We start from the raw sequence: 18,396 nt of genomic DNA, 5'->3' as shown, positions 1-18,396 counted from the left end.
TGAATCACATGGTGCAGTCTTGCAAGGACAGGCCACAGGGTCACAGGTCCTATCAGAAAACCTGCTCCAGTCTGAGCTGGTCTCTCCACAGGTCTGCCAGAAGCCTGCTCCTGCAAGGGCCTCCTGAGGGTTCACAGCCTTCTCCCAGGCATCCACCTGCCCTGACATATGTCTCCTTCACAGGCTGCAGGTGGATCGCAGCATCCCCATGGACCTCCATGGGCTGCGGGGACACAGCTCCCTCACCATGGGCTGCACCAGGGTCTGCAGGGGAATCTTAGCTGTGGTGCTTGGAGCAGCTCCTCTGTCTTTTTCTGCGCTGACCTTGATGTCTACAGGGTTGCACTTATGTATTCTCACTCTGCTCCTCTCTGGCCACACTTACATCTGCACAATAACTTCTTTTTCCATTAAATATGTTATTCCAGAGGTGTTACCACCATTTCTAATTGACTCGGCTTTGGCCAGTGACACATTCATCTTTGAAGCTGCCAGGGATTGGCTCTACTGGGTAAAGAATTTCTCATAGAAGCCACCCTTGTGTCCCTCACTGATACTAAAACCTGGCCACACAAACCCAACACAGTACCTTCCCAAGAAAGCTGATTGTTAACTGATTTTCATACTTCTGTAAATACTTGCAGTGTAAGTTTATTAAAACCTGCCGTGGAAAACCACCACTAGTCCTTTAGCAGGTCTAATACTCCAGAGTGATGATCATTGATAGACTGCCCTGTAGTCAATACCATGCTGGGGACATGATGTTTCCATGTCCCCCTCTCGCACATGTATTGGTTTGAACCCTGCTACGTCGTGTTGGCATCTCTGACAGTACATCTTGAGAAAACACACCTGCTTAAAAGGTTTCAGCTCTGCCTGCTGGGTATGACACCCAGTGTTGGACTAAAAATTGTCATGACTGGATAACTGAAAATGTCGCTTAATTTCACTGGGGTTTATAGACTAATTTTTCATCTCTTGGGTCTAGCCTTGGATTGGGTGGTTGGAACTTTAAATAACATCAGAAAAATCAGGATTAAGTAGGAGCTGGAATTCCACTTCGCATACAATAATATCTTTCATCTAAACAGAATTTTTCCTCTGAATGCATTCTCAATGCTGCATACACCACATCATCCATGCCTATGACACACAATTGTTTTCTTTATAAATACCTCTTATAGGATAATCTCAAGGTCAGTAAAGTGGCAGAATGAAGAGCTTACATGTTTTATTAGCTGAATGAAACTTCTTATTGGCACCATTTACATGACACCTGAAACATTTACTGAAGCTGCTTAGTGTTTATTGTAATCATGATATTACCTTTGTGGAATCATAAAAATTAGATATGTAAGATCCACTAGTGGCTTTTTGTAATGCTCTTATTAGTTGCCTACCTGAAGCTTTTCCACGCTTCTATTTTTTTCAGGATTGTAAAGTTTTCAAGCAGTTTAAATTGTATCAAGCTGAAATTTAGATACTGGAGCTGCTAGATACACAGATGCTCCCTGTGGAAGTGTAATTAGCCTGACTCTGTGCACTGCAGGGGAGAAGTTCACTGCAAAGAAAGAAAAAGGTTGCTGGCATCACCTGTTCTGTCCTAGCATTTCTATGTGTTTGACACTACCTTCCAGTCCAAATGAAATTCTATAGTGACCTGTCCAGAAATGCTGCTATGATGTGTTGAATTTCCCTGCAATTTTGACATGGATGATTTTCCATCTTACTATGACACGGGAGTTAGGAAAAAAGTTGTTCTAGACACCCTCAGGCATCAGTTTAATGAGTGTAGGAAAGAGATTTTTGATCCTCTGTTAAAATCAGCCACTACAAATCCTGTTCCAGTGCACGTATTGTTTGAGCTGGGGTTGGGGCATAAAAATTGTGGTGAGAAACCAAATCTCAGTGGAGTAAACAGCATCTTAAGGGGTTTTTTTTAATAGCGTTATAGTTCATATACAGCCAAATTTTAGGTGCTTCAGCTAGAAATACTTGAAAGGGTTGAACTGGAGCTGTTGAAGACATCAAACTTACTGCTAACAAATTAACAAAGGTTCAGAGGGATTTTGCTATTGGTATTAATTTCCATGTGATGATGTCAGATACTTTGATGATAGGGAAGTAGAAATTTAGGGCAGTGTATTGATTGCATGACTTTTTATCATTTAATATCCCACAGAACTTAAATATTTGAGCACTCTGTACCTCTTACAGAGGCAAATACTACTTTGCTATTTTCTCTATGGAAGCTCAAACCATCTTTGGATGAGTTTGAACTATTTAACTTGGGAAGAAGGTAAGGTAAGCTAAGAGGAAGGATTATAGAGGCTTTTAAAACTGATTTTCATGGTCGTGGATAAATCTGTGGTTGCTGTTTCTTTGTGAATACCTCAAGGATAGTGTAGCTGTATCCTTGCTGTGCACCAGCTGAATTCCAGTTTTAACTCAAACTCTATTCAGAACCAAGCACAGATGTACTTACTTTGCTTCTACCAATGTATCAGAGATCTGTGTCTCACAGCTTTACCATGTCAGTTAAACGAGATGATAAACAGGCTATCTTTTGCTGCTTCTTGGCTCCAGTTAAGACTGTATTTGCATTAAAAAAACAAGCTAGACTTTGTTCTGGTTGGCCTGAGATTTTGAGCATGAATGTGGGATCTGAGGGCCCATTCTGCCTTTTGTGTGCTTCCTGGAAAGAAATCTGGTTTAGCTCTTGCACTCAATCCAGCAATGAAAAGCAATTCAGATATGAAAGGCTATCACCAAAATGTTTCTTTAAAACACAGACCTAAAACAACCATTAGCTGCCAGAAGTTTCCATTGTAAAAGTCTCTTGCTAATACAGTTCTCATCCAGCAAAGATTGGTGGCAAGATTACTAAGGCACCAGGTATGTGTTAAGCAAAACCTAAATCATGACAGATTAAGGTCGTTTAACTGCATGACAACAAGGAGTGGCCCGGGCCATTACACTGTAGCAGACTCTGGCAACTCCAGCACTGCTGAAGTTCTGCTTCTTTAGTCGACCAGCTTGGAGACACAGATCTGTCATGTGTGAAACAGAAAACTTTAAGGAGGGATGAAAGCCAATAGAAACGCTGGGGTGTTTTTATTTATTTTCCTATGTGTTCATGTATACAGCTAATGCAAACTAGATGAGATGATAAATAGCTTTAAGTGTGAACCAGCAAAATTAGGAACTTCTAAGTATTTAAAGGTCATTTAATGTCTGAAAGAAGACCTATAAGCAGCAGGAGGAAATATATTTTTTTTGCTTTCTACCCCTGTTTAGAAATTTTTTGTCTTGAAGGGAAGATTATTCTTGTCAGTATTTGTGTCATTGTCAGTTCTGATCAGGACAACACAGTACCCATGGGGCTTCACCACTCAGCAAATGTGTTTGCTGTACTACTTTATGTTCAAAGCAAGTATGTTTTTCTTTCTTTTCCTCCCTCTCTCTAGTCCTTCCGATAGGCTGACTGCTCAAAGTTTCTAGCCCTTGCGTTGTACATGTACATAAAAATTTACCATATCAATAATTTCTGGGAAAATACCTATTTTAATGGGATGAGAGAACCTGACCCTATTGGGCTGTATTATGTATCAGTTGCCTTCTGGCTAGGAATACCATTGATGCTGGCATTTTCTGTACATGCTGTACATGTCTTTCATATAGATCTCAGGCATCTGAATCAGTCACTGATTTCTTGACAGAGAGCTGCCTCATGGATGAAAGTATTGAATAATTGTAGAAATTCCTAGTGGAAATGCATTACCTTGAGTGTTTTGGACTAGTAGGGTGAAAACAAGAAAGTGTGGAAATCTCTGAGAAGTCCTTAGGCAAGTTGCTCTCCTGTTGCGTCTACCCTTTTTCCAAATTGTGCCACAAGTTGTGTAAATGTTCTTGGGACCTTGGGGTCAGCAACCAGAACACACATTGGTGAGTCACGAGTGCTTAACAGCTCTGAAAATGAAAAGCCATATGGACCAAGGAGACTGTTGATGCAGAGAGTCAAAAAATCCCTCTTACATGCTGGTGTTAAGGTAACTACATAAACCAATAACCCTATAAAAGAAATAGGCCTGAAATAGAAACCTCCTTCAATCTAAAGTAAGCCCCATGAAATCAGTACCAATGGTTCCTCTGATCCTGACAAGAAGGCTGCCAGTTCCAAGAGTGCAGCTTGAATCCCTTGCTACTCCCCCATTTGACTTCATACTCATGATCTTGTGTAGGCAGTTGGGAGACATCTGTGATTCTCATTATAAAACCAGATCTTGTTTATGTTCATCCTTTGTAGCTGTTTTTCAGTAGTCCTGTCACTATTTTGAAACTTAGTTTTTTAAGATTTTTAAGAGAGTTCACCATTTATTTTCAAGGACATTGAGCCTTTTGGGGAAGGCAGCACCTCCTCTTTACAACGATTAGCTACTATTACACATCTGTAAAGTGACTACTCTTATATGATCACTTCCTCCTTTTCTGCCATGGTTTCACCATGAACTGGGGCTGAAGTTACCTACTAACAGCTGTGTGAGCCTGTGAGGAGCTGCCTGTGTCCTTGAGCAGCTCCTCTAACTAGCTGCAGCAGGTGACTTCATGCACCAAGGCAAAAGACCATGACGCAATTAAAAAAATGTGCAAACCTAACACACAGGCTAATGACTCCTTCTTCAAGTAACGTAGGCTCTATTCCCTGTGACTTCACCTCTGTACCTATATTTTTATGTGTTTTGTACATATCTCAGTATTTTTAGGCTTCACTAAACAAGAAGAAGGAATGCTTCAGTATTCCACCACACACTATTTGTACCAGGTACATGTGAAGGAACTGGCCTCTGCTTTCCAGATTTATCTTTGGAATGAATTTCCACGCTAGTGGTCACCAAAATCACTTATGCAAAGAGAAATTTAGGGTGATTTTTTTAACCAGGTTACTCAAAAAAAGGTTAAAACCATATTAGTTGTATATTCTGTGTTGTTATTCCTTCCTGAAACATAAACACTGGTGGAGAATAAAAAGGGGGCCAAAGAAATGTCCTGCAAGTCAGTCTGTGAGGGAGCATTGACCTTTCAACCAAAATGAATCCATCCTACCCACAATCTATAAAATAATCTGTAGCAATTTTCAGCCATAACTGAAAAATTCCTTTCTGTTATTTTACATTTCTGTTGGTTAGATTAAGGATGTAATGAGGAGTAAGGATATAAGGAGGAGTAGCACTTACCAGGCTTAGAAGTATATTACTGCTTCTGCACTTTTTCTTTCCTAAATTGCCTCTTAAATGTGACCTTCAAAGAAGAGTTACTCAAATTTCTTGTTTGATCAATTCTTAGAGCTGGCTCTTTGGCTCTTAGAGCTGATCTTTGCCTACTTTATCTTCAGGCTGTTCCTGAAACTCAGCTCCCTTGCCTCTTCTTGGTGCCTTTTCTTCATTGAAGGAGTAGAAATCAGATCTTGGATCTTTTGAGCTTAATCCAAATTTGTAGGAGAGGACAGACTCTGTGGGAGATGTTCCTTCACAGACTGTGAGCATGTCAGCTCCAGCTTCTAGTGACAGCTGGATGCATTTTGGGTAGAAAACACTTTTGCTTATCAAAATTGAAGATGAGTTGACTATGCTGTTTGTAAATGAATCGGTAGCACTTGTGGGATGTATGTGGGTTTGCAGGTAGACTGTGAAAAGGAGAGAGCAAATAGGTAGTGAGACTGTATGATACCAATATGTGAAAGATTCTTGGAAGAACAGATAAAAACCTGAAGGTTTTTGTGCTGCTTCTAAATGGGTGTACAGGTATGCTGTTAGCCTAGCTGAACCCTTAAAGATATTGCATGAAGTTGGAAAATGGACATCCAGTACAGACCTATCATCAACTCACTAAAAGAAAGTTTGCCACCCAGAGCATCATATTGTTTTTCCTCACCTTAATAAGTCTGTGATTTGAGATACACTGGCATAACTGACATACTAGTCTATTTTATTCTTAGTTCCTGAAAGTATTATCACAGGCAGAGCTATTTACTCATAGCTTTTTATAAGGCTAAAGCAACCCTTTAGTTTGCCTAGCAGCAGTTCTCATCAGTATTCAGGAGCAGAAAGATACAGTAAAAGAGACCAGGCAGCCAATATGACAGTGCCTGTTCCAGTATATTTTGAATTATTGAAGAAATATTTTATTATATCTAAGATAATTACAAAAACAGAATATCAAGGTCAGTGCATGAGAATGTTAAGGAAAAACAATAAATGCCACAGATAACTAATTTATCTCTTGGGAATGTTATTTCACACACTGACACATTTTCCTCTTTATCATCAATCTATAAGACTGAGTTCTGTGAAGTACTTTAATTAAGCTATCATCATGTACTTATTTATGGTGTCTCCAAATGATGTTATCAAAATACAATAGTTTTTTTTTTTCTACCTCCACTCTATAAAATATCCTAAGACCAGAATATTTTACAAACAAATATTTTCAAGCCTATTTTGTATGTTTATCTTGAAAAGCTGTCAAACTTTAATTGCCAGCAGCCAGGGAAAGCATATACTCTTGAAAAGTAACAAGTCCTTGTTACTTCTTTTCATCTGGCTATCTGATAAAATTCCTTCAAAATTAGTATTCAACACCTCAGATTCCATGCACACAGAACTGGTATAATTTGTCTTTCTGACACACTTAACCCAGCAAGTGGGTTCCTTAGTCTCTTTGAAAGAACAGTAACATTAAAGGCAATTACTTCACTTTCTCTAAGACTTTGCACAGTGATGCAAGAATCACTACTCATCCCTGCAGTAGGTCAGATCAAGCTTATTCACTTTCTGCAAGTTTGCTTTAACATGAGTAGAATGATCATATGAAAACCACTTGAACAATTATATATTCTTTTCCATAGCTTTTATAAATGTTGTCGGTGAAAACATTTGTATAATTGTATGCTACTTTTACCAGCCCAAGTTTTTTCTTTTTCTTAATTGCCCAGGAAAAGCTGTCTCTCATGGATTCCATAGTAAGAACAGTCTTCGCTAAGTGTTGACAATATGTTCAGCCTTAGCTCAGACAGAGACATACATGATTAGTAGCCAAAGCAGCAGATACATAGCAGCAGATATATAGCAGCTTCCTCTTTTGAAAATTATATTTGAGAAATCCACACCTTGCATTCGAATACTCGCTATGGTTTGCTTTGAGAGTGTTTGTTTTTATCAGTATTGTGAGGCTCAGGAATTCAGTCATTAGTGCTATATTCAATCTCAGACTTGCATCTGCAAAGTTTAAAGAGTGAATGTTGTTGACTTCTAATGATGCCATCTCCTGGTGACTGGTGCCTATGCTGATGTTGTTATTGAAGAGCAGTATAGAGGAGATGGAAAATAAACAGTAAAACCAACAGGACTCATGAAACATGACTGAAGTAGGTGTATCTGCACGCTAAGGATTTTGTCTTGGAATATGGAGCTAGACTGCAGTGGCAGCTACTCTGTTATCTGCAAGAAAAAAATCCATCAGCTGCTGAGGACAGGTTCATTCTTCCTGTGCACTTGTACAGTGCCCAGCACAGAAAAATCTCAACCGTGGTCAGGGCTTGTAGGCACACTAGAGGCTACATACTGCAAATGATATGGCTGTGTTTTAACACAATGGTGCTGGTTGCAGTTCAGGTACATGGCTTTTAATATTACTGTTTACAATTAATCAGCCCACAGCTACCTAATAATGCCTCATCTTCTTCTCTCATTTTCTTCAGGATTTCTCTTTCTTCACTTATGGAACCTCCATCAACTGTGACATCAAAGCCAGCTCCAGAGCTGCCCTCATTTGCTGGACACATACACACACCCTGCAACATTCATGCCACGGTGCCAGTTTACTGGCTTGATAGACTTTTAACAAACAGCCTTTCTGCAAATATTAAGTGAATCTAAATTCTTAACACTGGTGTTAACACTGGCATTTTTGTCTCCCAGTGAAAGCTACACTGTTTGCACTGGGGTAGTTCTGTGTAAAACAGTAAAAATGGCTTATGAGCTTCATATCTTCCCATGTGATCCTCTGGGAGAACAAGTTACTAATAATTCTTGTTTTCATAATTAACTGAATTTGCTACATTTTTCATTGGAGTGCCTATTTTTATATGTTAAATCATACCTATCTATTGTTGTTTCCTGAAACTTCTACACATTTCAGTATCATTTACAAAGAGATGACAAAATGCTATGTAATATTCCATTAATGGTGTCACTACTGCCAAGTAAATAATGATCTTTTTCTCTTGTTCCCATGGGATTTTGTACTGCTTAGATACTATAATGGAAATTCAGGAACAGATTTTTTGCCAATTGGCATTTAGTTTTTACATTGTCTCTGCATGTTGATGTCTTCTTTTGAAGTTAAGACTGACAGTCTTTCTAACTAAGCTGTTAACATTAGAACAGTGGTTACATAACCAGTTTTGGCTTGCCTAACTGTGGGCTCCCCTTCACTTTTGCTCCATGTCTCTGCTACATCCTTCTGCCAGCAAGGATCTGGGAATTAAGCCAATAGAATTAGAAAAGAACATTTTGGATGGATAAGTGAGTGTCTGACTGTGGATGATGCTTCTACAAAGAGGACAGTGGACATACGCCTCTGTGGTCTTGTTGTCTACTCAAACTACTTAAGAAAGTTGCAACATTAGGTATATATATTTGGCTCCTGGAATTCATATTTGCTACTTAGTTTTGCCTGCATGGGTGAAAACCTGTTTAGTGATTGCCTGGGTTGTTGGACTGGAGTTGGACCTCCATATATTTTAGCACAGTTGAACTTTTGCAGTTGTTTTTGATTAGCATAGCTAGTGACAGGCATATAATGTGTGCTCAGATAAAAGAACTCACATAAGAATAAACTTAATTGGGTTTGTTTCAGGTTATTGCACTGCTGGAGACATACTGCACAATGTATCTGCACAAGTCTATTTCCACACAGAGAATGTCCACACAGAGAGAGCTGGGGTATAGCCTCTGTGAAGAACAGTGGAAGGCAGAGATACAGAACAAGAAGCATGCTGCAGTATTTCTTATTTCCACTAAGGACTGACGTTAAAAGCAATAAGAAATTTCTGTCTCTGTTACCAAAATGCATCATAAATTTTATTGGCATGATTTAGCAAACCGACATGAGCCAAACAGACAGGAAAACAGAGCTCAATCCATTTTAACATTACATGGCCTCCATAACATACCTTCAAAGCTAATTAGGTTTACAGGCACATTGTTTTCCAGGAGAGATTTCCTTGTTGTGCAAGAAGTATCTTCAGTACTGGTGCTGTATTAAACAATTTGAGGTGAAGAAACATAATGTAGGGACTGGAAGAACAAGACTGACATGTAAGCATAGGACTTGACAAGTCTGATAATCTTTTGGGTTTTTTTTGTTTTTAAAAGTTTTGGTCCAAGAAACACTCTTTAAAAGAGTTCACGTACAGCCTGAGGTGGGAAGGTTCTTTTACACCAATTTTTCTTTTTGATCCTGACTCTCTACTTGTTGTGCACAAAGATGCTCTTGCAAATATTGTCTTTTCAGCATTATACCACTTCTTTATCTTTAATTAATTTTTTCCTAATACTTCTTTTCATACTTTTTTAAAGGACTTAATCTTGGTAATTCAAAAATATGAAGCACAATTTTCCCCACAAATCTTCATAGAATTTGACAGGAGCTTTTATGTCAGCACAGGAGACAGAGCTATTTGTTTCTTTGGTGAGAAAAAGGTTTCTTTATTCTTTTGTTTCTTTCTCATATGTATATGAGATTTATTCTTGCTTATAACCTTTTGTAATGATTCATAACTAGGATGGATCACAGGAATCTTTCTGTTTATTGGGAAGATACAAACATCGTATTGTAGAGAACAGGCAGAAAGACACATTGCTGGCAAGAGATGCAGGATGTTATGTGCCATGGCTATAAAGGAATTTAATGTTCAGCACTGTTTGCTGTCCAGTGGCAGAAAATTCTGTGTGGATGGGTTGAAAATGACTGTAACAGTCCTGCCAGACCTAACTCTTTGATTTGGAGCCTCACAGGTTGTATGTCTATTTCTGTTCACAGAAAGCCAGTGAAAGGTGACAAGCTATGCCCCAGACAAAGTGTGCAGCTCAGAGAAATATCTCAGCTGTCAGAGAAAGAGATCTCAGTGCTTGGGACCAGCTGCCGGAGGCTCAGCTGGACAGTATGCTTCCTTTAACTGTAAAGCCAGTGCCTTTCTGGTTGTTTGCTTTTGAGACTTTACCAGTGCTTCTGCCCTCATAGTACATTCCCAGCATTTCATCCAAATGTTATCAAACAAATAGTATCTGAACTGAAGCCTCACTTCAGTTGGATTATAAATTGTAGTTTTGTAAAGATATGGTTGGGTTGCAGCAGATGAAGACAGCTACTAATGAAGGCTATTTCTGTACACACAGGTACCTGAAGACAAATGCTAGACCCAACACGCATAAGGCATCTGGTTTTATTCCAGTGACATATGGCAGCTTCATGACCTTATCAAGAGGTCACCCTCACAGCAGCATAAGCCAAGGCCAAGGTCAATCAGCCAAATGCAGAGGGAATTACAGGTTTTAATATCTTCTCTGGCCAAGAAGGTGCTTTGCAATCACAAGGAGTACTCACAAAGCTGGGTAATTTTGCAGAGGGCAAGTATACAGCTGCTGTGTTGTCATTAAGTCTCCCATGCCTGTACATGACTGTGCTGTAAAAGATGAGGCAGATGGTGAATTACAGATGATGATTGCGGGTAGCTAGATAGGCCTCCATGAGATACACACCTACAACTTTGGAAAATGCTCCTAAATATATGCTGTAACTTTTAGCTTCTCCTGTGTGAATACAGGAGTTGGACTTGATGATCTTTGTGGGTACCTTCCAACTCAGAATATTCTATTATTATGTGATTCTAATTCACAGGGCTGCTCAACATGTGAGCCAGCCTTCCAACTGATGGAAGACAAAATATAAAGTTGGTATATATTTGCTCAGGTGTATGAAATTGTAGGTGTAATGATCGAGATGTATAGCCTGACACTATGAGAGTTAATGAAAGATGAATAGCAAAATACAACCTGAGCAATCTCAAATATGCCGATTAAAAACAAAAAGGACCCCCAAATAACTCTGGATAAACAAGTGTGGGAAATTGCTTCTAATTCTGTTTCTGCTGGCTTCTTTCTAGGTGAGAGAAGGCTATTGGCACCTACAGGTACCATTAACACTTCTCAGGGGCTACATAAACCAGTATCTCCATGATGGGAATAAAGTCATCTCAAGAGATAACCATCAGATACTCAGAAAGACACGTAAGTGACACTTCCTCAGTATCTGGTACCTGAAAGTTAGCTTTTACGGTTTTGTGTGTGCACCACGTGGCCTCATGCAAAAGGAATCCCTTGCTTTAAATGGGCAGCCTGTTATGGGCAGATGACAGCATCCCCCTGCAGGTCTGTGCCTAGCAGCAGAGCTCTAGCTCCAGGGCTCTTGGCCGCAGAGAAGGCAGCCTCTCCACCACATTCTTACCCAGTTTGGTTTCTTATCAGCTGTGGCATACCCCTAGGAGTGATGGAAGCTGGGGCAATTGCAAGGGTGAAGCCACTGAGGCCAGCTGCAGGGAGCACCATTTGTTTTAGTTCTGGAGTCAACTGTGAGGAGGAAAAGATCTTGGGCTCTGGGGCCCCGTGGATCATCCGATAAATTCTTCTCTTTGAGGGTCTTCCCCCTGCCCAAATGTGGCTGCATCTAGAGAAGGCACATGCATGAACTTGCAGCGACAGACGACTACTTTGCTGGGATGTGCCATGTTTGACAGCGTGGTCTGTGAGTTAGCATGAGGCTGAAGAGTAAGCATTGCTGTTTGCTACAAACAAACCTTAGCAAAGTGCCTGTAATTGCATTGTTAGAAGGTTGGCCAGGCCTAGATGGTAACAGGGGAGGAATATAATGCTTTCTTTTATCTGTTCTTGCAGACAGCTGGAGACAGATAAAAGCGGAGTCAGTTTTAACATAAGCAAAGATTGTGACTGTATTCTTTCCTTTGTTCCCCAGTGCTTTCTGTTTTCTTCCCTCTAAGTTACATTTTTATTTGCAAATGAGACTATGCATGGGACAACTTCTGCATGCTTTTTCTTTTTCAACTCTTCTTGTTTTTATTTTACTTAAGGAGATAGGTTTTTCTTCTAACTCCACCCCTGTGGCTGCCTCTGCTTCAGAACTGAGGAACACAGACTGAACTTCTACCTACGCCTCACCAACTTACAGAGCTCTGACACAAAGACAAGATGAATATCATCCACAACTGACATTAGGGAGTAGTTTTGCCATAGTATGGTTGATATAAAACCATCCTTAAGCAAAATTTTCAGATTTTCCAGTAACAGAATGCAACAGGATAAAAGAGAGAAAGGGAACTGTTACCTTAATATCAAACAAAAACTTTGTTTTTTCATCCAGAGAAAATGTTCAAATTCTGGCATTCTGAGTCATTAACAAATTGCACTGACATGATTAAACTACTTATGCATCCAAGTTCCCCATGCAATGCTTTGAGACTGTAGAAACAGAAGTGTGCATCTAATCTGATATCCTGTACTAATGTTTTGGTATGGCAGGAAAATATTTTTTTGCTAGACATTTCAGTTGGTCTAATTCTGCAAATCAGCCCAACGCAATAATGAATAGCTTAATCTGGGTGACTCTTGCAGGCACATAGGCTCATCTACATACAGAGTTATTCCAATTCAGTTTTTCATTATTAAATCTGCTGTGGGTGTTATAGAAACAGAAATAGCTGTTCTGTTGTAAAACCAGTATTAAAACACTTTTTTCTTTAGTTAATTGCAATCTTTAATGGCTCTGTATATTTTCTATGGGGATTAAAAATAAATATTACTTCAGATGCATTTTTACTGTACTGTGTATTTTTCCTTAAAAAAGTAAAGACTATTTGAAGGACATTACAAGCTGTATTGCTTACAGACTTCTCAGATATGCTTTATGGCAAGCCAAGATGATTTCACAATGGCATTCCTGAAATTTCAGCATCTGTTAAATAAAGGCACAGTTCTTTTTCTCCAGCTGTTGTCTTTGATATTTAATTATGGTCTAATTTAATTAAGATGGTCTGTGGAAACACAGGCTGATGGGTATAGACCAGTTTGTGTGAAATAATGTGGAAAGGACCATTTCTAGTGTAGTGTATATTCTGTGAAGAATGAGAAGATTTTAAGGATTAAATATATTGAATTTTTAAAAGACATTAAGAATTTTCTTTATCAGTAATGCATTTTTAGTCAATAAAATTATGAATCTGATTGTTTTTATGTGGTACCTCCATTCCAAAAGGATGAAGATACATTTTAGGTTTATCTTTGCAATTTTTTTCAAAACAAATCCGTTTCTGCTTAATAAACTTGCATTAAAATGCACTTACAAAAATTTTGTATTTTACAGCCTAGATATACTAATTTTTAAATCATATATAAATCAAGACAACATTGCTGTAGAAAATGTTAAACAAAGTTGCTCTTTGCAGTCATTTTTAAAAAAGAGACACTCGTATTTCTAGGATATGAAGTAACCTCCCAAGAGACAAATAACCATCACTTACATGTTCTTAATAGACATGATTCCTGCCATGCAGATTATGCATATATACAATTTTTATAGTAAATTTACAATTTTTGTAATAAATAAGACTATGTAACTTTTACAATTCTCTATACTAGGGCTTGAAAGTTATCTACTCTGAAACCCCTCTTTATGGTGTCAAATTACTGTTTGTTCATTCTACCCTGAGCTTTTCTTACAAGATAAAATATAAAAAAAGACAAGTGGTAGATAAGAATTTTCAAGTTTAAATAAAGTTAAACAAAAGGTTTTCAGAAATTAAATCAGTTTTATTTGTTATAAGAGTTGTACTGTGTACAAAAGAAATTACTATAACTTACAATACTTCAGGCATAGAATACTGGGGGGGTTTGCTTCCACTGGAAGAGCAGTATTTTGAAAATAAAGAATCGTTAGAATCAGACATTGGTAGCAGTATTAATATAATAATATAATAATAAATACTTCATATTCATATAATCTGAATTTATAATAACCCAGGTATTTCAACATCTACTAATACATGTTAATCTGCCTCCAACATGCAGGTAGAAGAGTCTTCTGCAGCTCATAGAATAAATGTTTGATTCATTGTGACGATTATATCAACCCTGAGTATTTCCCCTTGTCCAGTTTCTCAACTGCCAGCTAGCAGAACTCCAGGAGGATGGTGAGCAGGCAAGTGACTGAAAACACTGTTTGCTGTAATCTTAAGCCATTAGAATACAGTCTGATAATTTCCTCTGTTTCCGATGTCAGTTCTTAAAAGAAATAAAATCAAGAAAATAAAATGGTTAATGAGTAAATATGTAAATTTGAAAACATAAGGTTTTTCAACATACTTGAAAAGTCCTCTGACATCTCACAGGTACTTAAGTTAAAGGTATCAGCTGTTAAAGCCAATCAAAGGGACTATTCTCAGGGGAGAGATGTAAATAGATGTCCCATCAATGATCGTTTGAGGAGCAAGTGATAGCACTTATCAGCTCTTGCAGGCATTAATCTCAGAATAATCAAAAGTAAATACCAAGCAAAAGCAAGAGGAAGAACCTCACAAGAGGTAAGCACTCAAGCCTGAATGTCAGCTTTTAACCCTTCCTTTAACAAGGGATTTAGCTTTTAGCAAAAGCAGAGAAGCCATACCCTCTTGTACGTGAAAGCCACGGAGTCTCTGCTCAGAGGATTCTCCGTAAGACCTTTATTGTCTTTATTAACCTGAGTTTAAAAGTAGTAAGCAGTTGACTGCTTTTGCAGAGCATAGGGAGACCCATTATATCTTTTGCTTCAGTAATAAGGAACAATAGGGCTGATTCAATGCTAAACGTGAAGAGCTTAATAAGCAAATTGTATGACACATGTAACTGCTCAGTACAGAAGACTTCAAGGAAAAAGTGGTTCTGGTGGATTTTTTTTTTCCTGTCTAGGGTTACAAAGGTAGGAATGCCACCTTTTTAATGTTTTGATTTACATCTGAGTTGGTGCTACAACTCAGAAATCACAGCTTCAAGGCACTGCTACTCAGGTAGGAATCTGGTCAGGAAACAAGAGACTGCTTGGGGTGCAAATGAGTCTTGAAACCGTTTAGGTCTGTTGTTTTCCTACCCTGCTAAGGAGTGATGTTGGCACAACTGAAGGAAAGCATAAGATGGGATTGAGATATTATGGATGGAAAGGCCAAGAATATTTTGCAGTGATTTTGCCACTGAAGAGAAAATATTATTAAATCCTTATTAATGATCTCAAGAGTATTGAGAACGGTCTGGATCAGTCAGTTCTCCATGGAAAATAATACCAGCATAGCAATTCTTTAAATCCTTATGCTAGTTGATACTGTTTTCAAAAATATTCAACCATTTATTCAGGGAATTTCAGGGCTGATATAGCAAGACTTCACTTAAAATGATATAGCGCTTCTGAGGAGACTAGGTAGCATTACTTTACACCGATCAGGATAATGGTTACGTATTTTTTAGTGAGGTATGTGTTTGGACTTAAACCCCATACAATATTCTGAAGATTGAGATACAGATCTTTAAAAAAAGATTCAGATTAGTTTTATGTCATGTAAGCATGATGATTGATGATTGATGATTCTGTGTATTAAGTAGACACAACTTTTTTCTCTAGTGAAATACCACTTTCTACTTTCTTCACACCAGTATATACTACTGCTTTTTGTCTTTACCTAAGAAACATGTTTTGTGCTTGGATTTAGTTTAATTGTAGAAATTGTCCTGGTTAAGTGGGAAGTCATAAACATACAGATTTGGCAGAACAGAGAAGCATTTAACCTCTGTAATCTTCAACTAGAACGGTGGGAAGCTTCCTACTGTACAGAATGATGAATATCTGAAAGTGTCTTATGTGCTGTACTATACAATCAAGAGCAGTGCTTTTTACTGTCTCACTAATGCATTTTCTAAAGCAAAGCAACCCACTGTAGAAGTCCAACTAGTGCACATACTGCGCTCTCCAAGTACCCCACCACTGCAGAAGGCAATTCTGTCACCCACGGGATACAAATGTTTGATTTAATGCCATTTCTTACCGCAGTGACTCTGTGTTATTTCTGTGAGACAGTGCAGCGTACCATAGCCACACCTACAAAGCCAACAGTCCTTCAGCACCCAGACGCCGTGGGGAATGCTGCCGCAGTTTCTGTCAACGACAAGGGAGACATTTGGTACATCCCTAACTCGACCACAGAAAATTACCATCCAGAACACCACATTAATTTCCTTTGATTTTGGACTGTTTTTTTTTTTTTTTTTTTTTTTTTTTTTTTTTTTTTTTTTTTTACCCTTGCCGCTCATCATATTCACAGTATCTGCCAGTGAAGTGCTTTAGGCAGGCACAGAAGGTCCCCAGGATACAAGTCCCTCCATTCTGGCAGCAGCGTCTGTTCAGTTTTTTACCTGCAAGACAGTATTACAGAGGTTAACAAGCATCTCAGGGGCTCTGAACCTCACCTTTTCCTCACTTGTTCTTTAAGGTCTTTCCAGTTCCCAAAGTCTCTTAAGGATATCTAGTTTTATTGTCTTTAGAGACAATAAAATTATATGCCCGTTAGGAGTGTTTGTTCAGCTAAACCCAGTTTGTTTAGTTAAGGATTAGAAACAAGCTACTAGGGATTACAGGTTGGTGAAGAAGCAACGCCTGGCAAATTCTGTAACAGCAGGATGTGTCCAAGTGAAATATTTCACTTTGACAGATGCACGTTTCAATCACACTAAGAAATGGAGCATTTTTATTGGGAAGTGATACTTATTTTTGAATAAAAACTGGGAAATTTCTTGGTTTTGAGGTGGGGGGGAATGCTCCCTTAAGCCTTTCTCAGAGTCCTGAGCTTGAGCACCAACCTAAAACTTCATATATATGGGAGGAAACAGAATTTTTTTTTCCCTGTTAGTACTGTTACTTTCAGGTTGCTCAAACTTTTTTAATAAACATAACATTTTTATGGTCATTAAATATCGTGAATTCTAAAAAATGAACAGAATGTTATAAAATTTTACAGATGCTCTTCTAAATACGAAGTGCCAAACACTTCATTCTTAGTATTCTCCCTTGTTTTTCCTTAACAATTTTGCAAGTGAGAGATCTTCCGTTCTACTTTAAATTGTTATCACTATTTGCTAAGTGTCCATGGGTATAATTGAAATGGGTGGTCACAGAAAACCAACAGGCTGGAATCTTCCAGGACAACAGTTAAAGCGTTACTATATTAAATTTTTAAAAAGTAATCTAATGTCATGGTTTACAAAAATAATGTTACTTACTCTCTGTAATTCCAGTGAAAGGTACTAAAGACCTGGAACTCTGTTGTTTTCTACTTTCGTAACTCTGATTCATATCACTGAGCGCATTTGTAAAAGTCCCTTCGTTCTTGGGCTGCTGCTTTTGTGCTGTAGCATTGAGACTTTTTACAACTTCTTTCCGTTCTTCTTTTTCAGCGCCTGGACAAGAAGTGCAAATATGTAAGGGAAGGGTAGTTTGCAATGAAGAAGTGCATACTGTCAATGTAGAAGAAAAACACAGCGGGGTGGGGAGAAACATGAAGTTTCACTTACCTTTTTCTAAATGAACAGCCTGCCAGACCAGAGTCACAGTGAAAAGAATTCTGTAAAAAAATAAAAAAGAGAGAAAAAAAAAATCAAACCAGAAATAAATTTGTGCTAATAAGACACAAACACTGAAACGAATGGTGAGTGTGTGAACTTTTAAAAGGAATAAGCATCCCTGGCTAGAGAAGGTCTCCCATATCTCAAGCAAACTTACCTAAGATGATTTCCCCAGTGCATTTTTCTGCAGTCTGAAATAGCCCTGAGGTCCTCCGGGAGAGTTTGAGCCAGAAGGAAGATGTCCAGAGCCCTCCACTTCAGGCTGTTGCACGCAGCAGTCCCCACACCGCAGACACTGGTGGACAGAGAAAGCGGGACTGACGAAACTTTCCTCCGGCTGCCCAGTTTACAGCAAGGCTTAGTCGCCAGCCGTACCGCTGGCTGAGCCCTGGCCGGACGCCGGGATTATCCCTCCGGGCTGGGACTCCTTGGCCAGCCCCCGATTTACATGCACTGCTGAAGGGTGGAGCAAGGTGGGGACACCTATGCTGGGAGGAGACTTAAGAGCCCATGAGCATAGCTAAAAGCCCAAGGCAGGAAGATCTCAGGTCCAGTGTATTTCTCAAGACAGAAAACTTTGTACCACCATATAGTGCATAGGAAAAACAAATAAACAAAACCGCCA

The 18,396-nt window shown here is 38.8% G+C and overlaps 1 protein-coding gene across 1 annotated transcript; it reads right to left on the bottom strand.

Annotated features, from left to right (window-relative positions):
• Nucleotides 1–13,991: 13,991 nt before the first annotated feature.
• Nucleotides 13,992–18,179, bottom strand: LOC119695798 (cryptic protein-like). The gene is made up of 6 exons (XM_038124933.1): nucleotides 17,929–18,179; nucleotides 17,721–17,770; nucleotides 17,430–17,606; nucleotides 16,451–16,565; nucleotides 16,199–16,308; nucleotides 13,992–14,411 (listed from the first exon to the last, which is right to left on the bottom strand). The coding sequence occupies exons 1-6, from the start codon at nucleotides 17,949–17,951 to the stop codon at nucleotides 14,299–14,301; spliced, it is 588 nt and encodes a 195-aa protein (XP_037980861.1). The 5' UTR covers nucleotides 17,952–18,179; the 3' UTR covers nucleotides 13,992–14,298.
• Nucleotides 18,180–18,396: the final 217 nt, after the last annotated feature.

This window comes from Motacilla alba, chromosome Z (assembly GCF_015832195.1).
Source record: "Motacilla alba alba isolate MOTALB_02 chromosome Z, Motacilla_alba_V1.0_pri, whole genome shotgun sequence".
In the NCBI taxonomy this organism is placed as follows: Eukaryota; Metazoa; Chordata; class Aves; order Passeriformes; family Motacillidae; genus Motacilla; species Motacilla alba.
The sequence above is the reverse complement of the archived record's forward strand: the minus strand, read 5'-3'. Positions and strand labels throughout refer to the sequence as shown.

Coding starts and splice junctions, on each gene's coding strand:
- LOC119695798 (XM_038124933.1), bottom strand. CDS start 17,951: ATGCACTGGGGAAATCATCTTAG. Junction 17,771..17,928: donor CACTGGGGAAATCATCTTAG/GTAAGTTTGCTT, acceptor ATTTTTTTACAG/AATTCTTTTCACTGTGACTC. Junction 14,412..16,198: donor AATAACACAGAGTCACTGCG/GTAAGAAATGGC, acceptor ATTTCTTTTAAG/AACTGACATCGGAAACAGAG.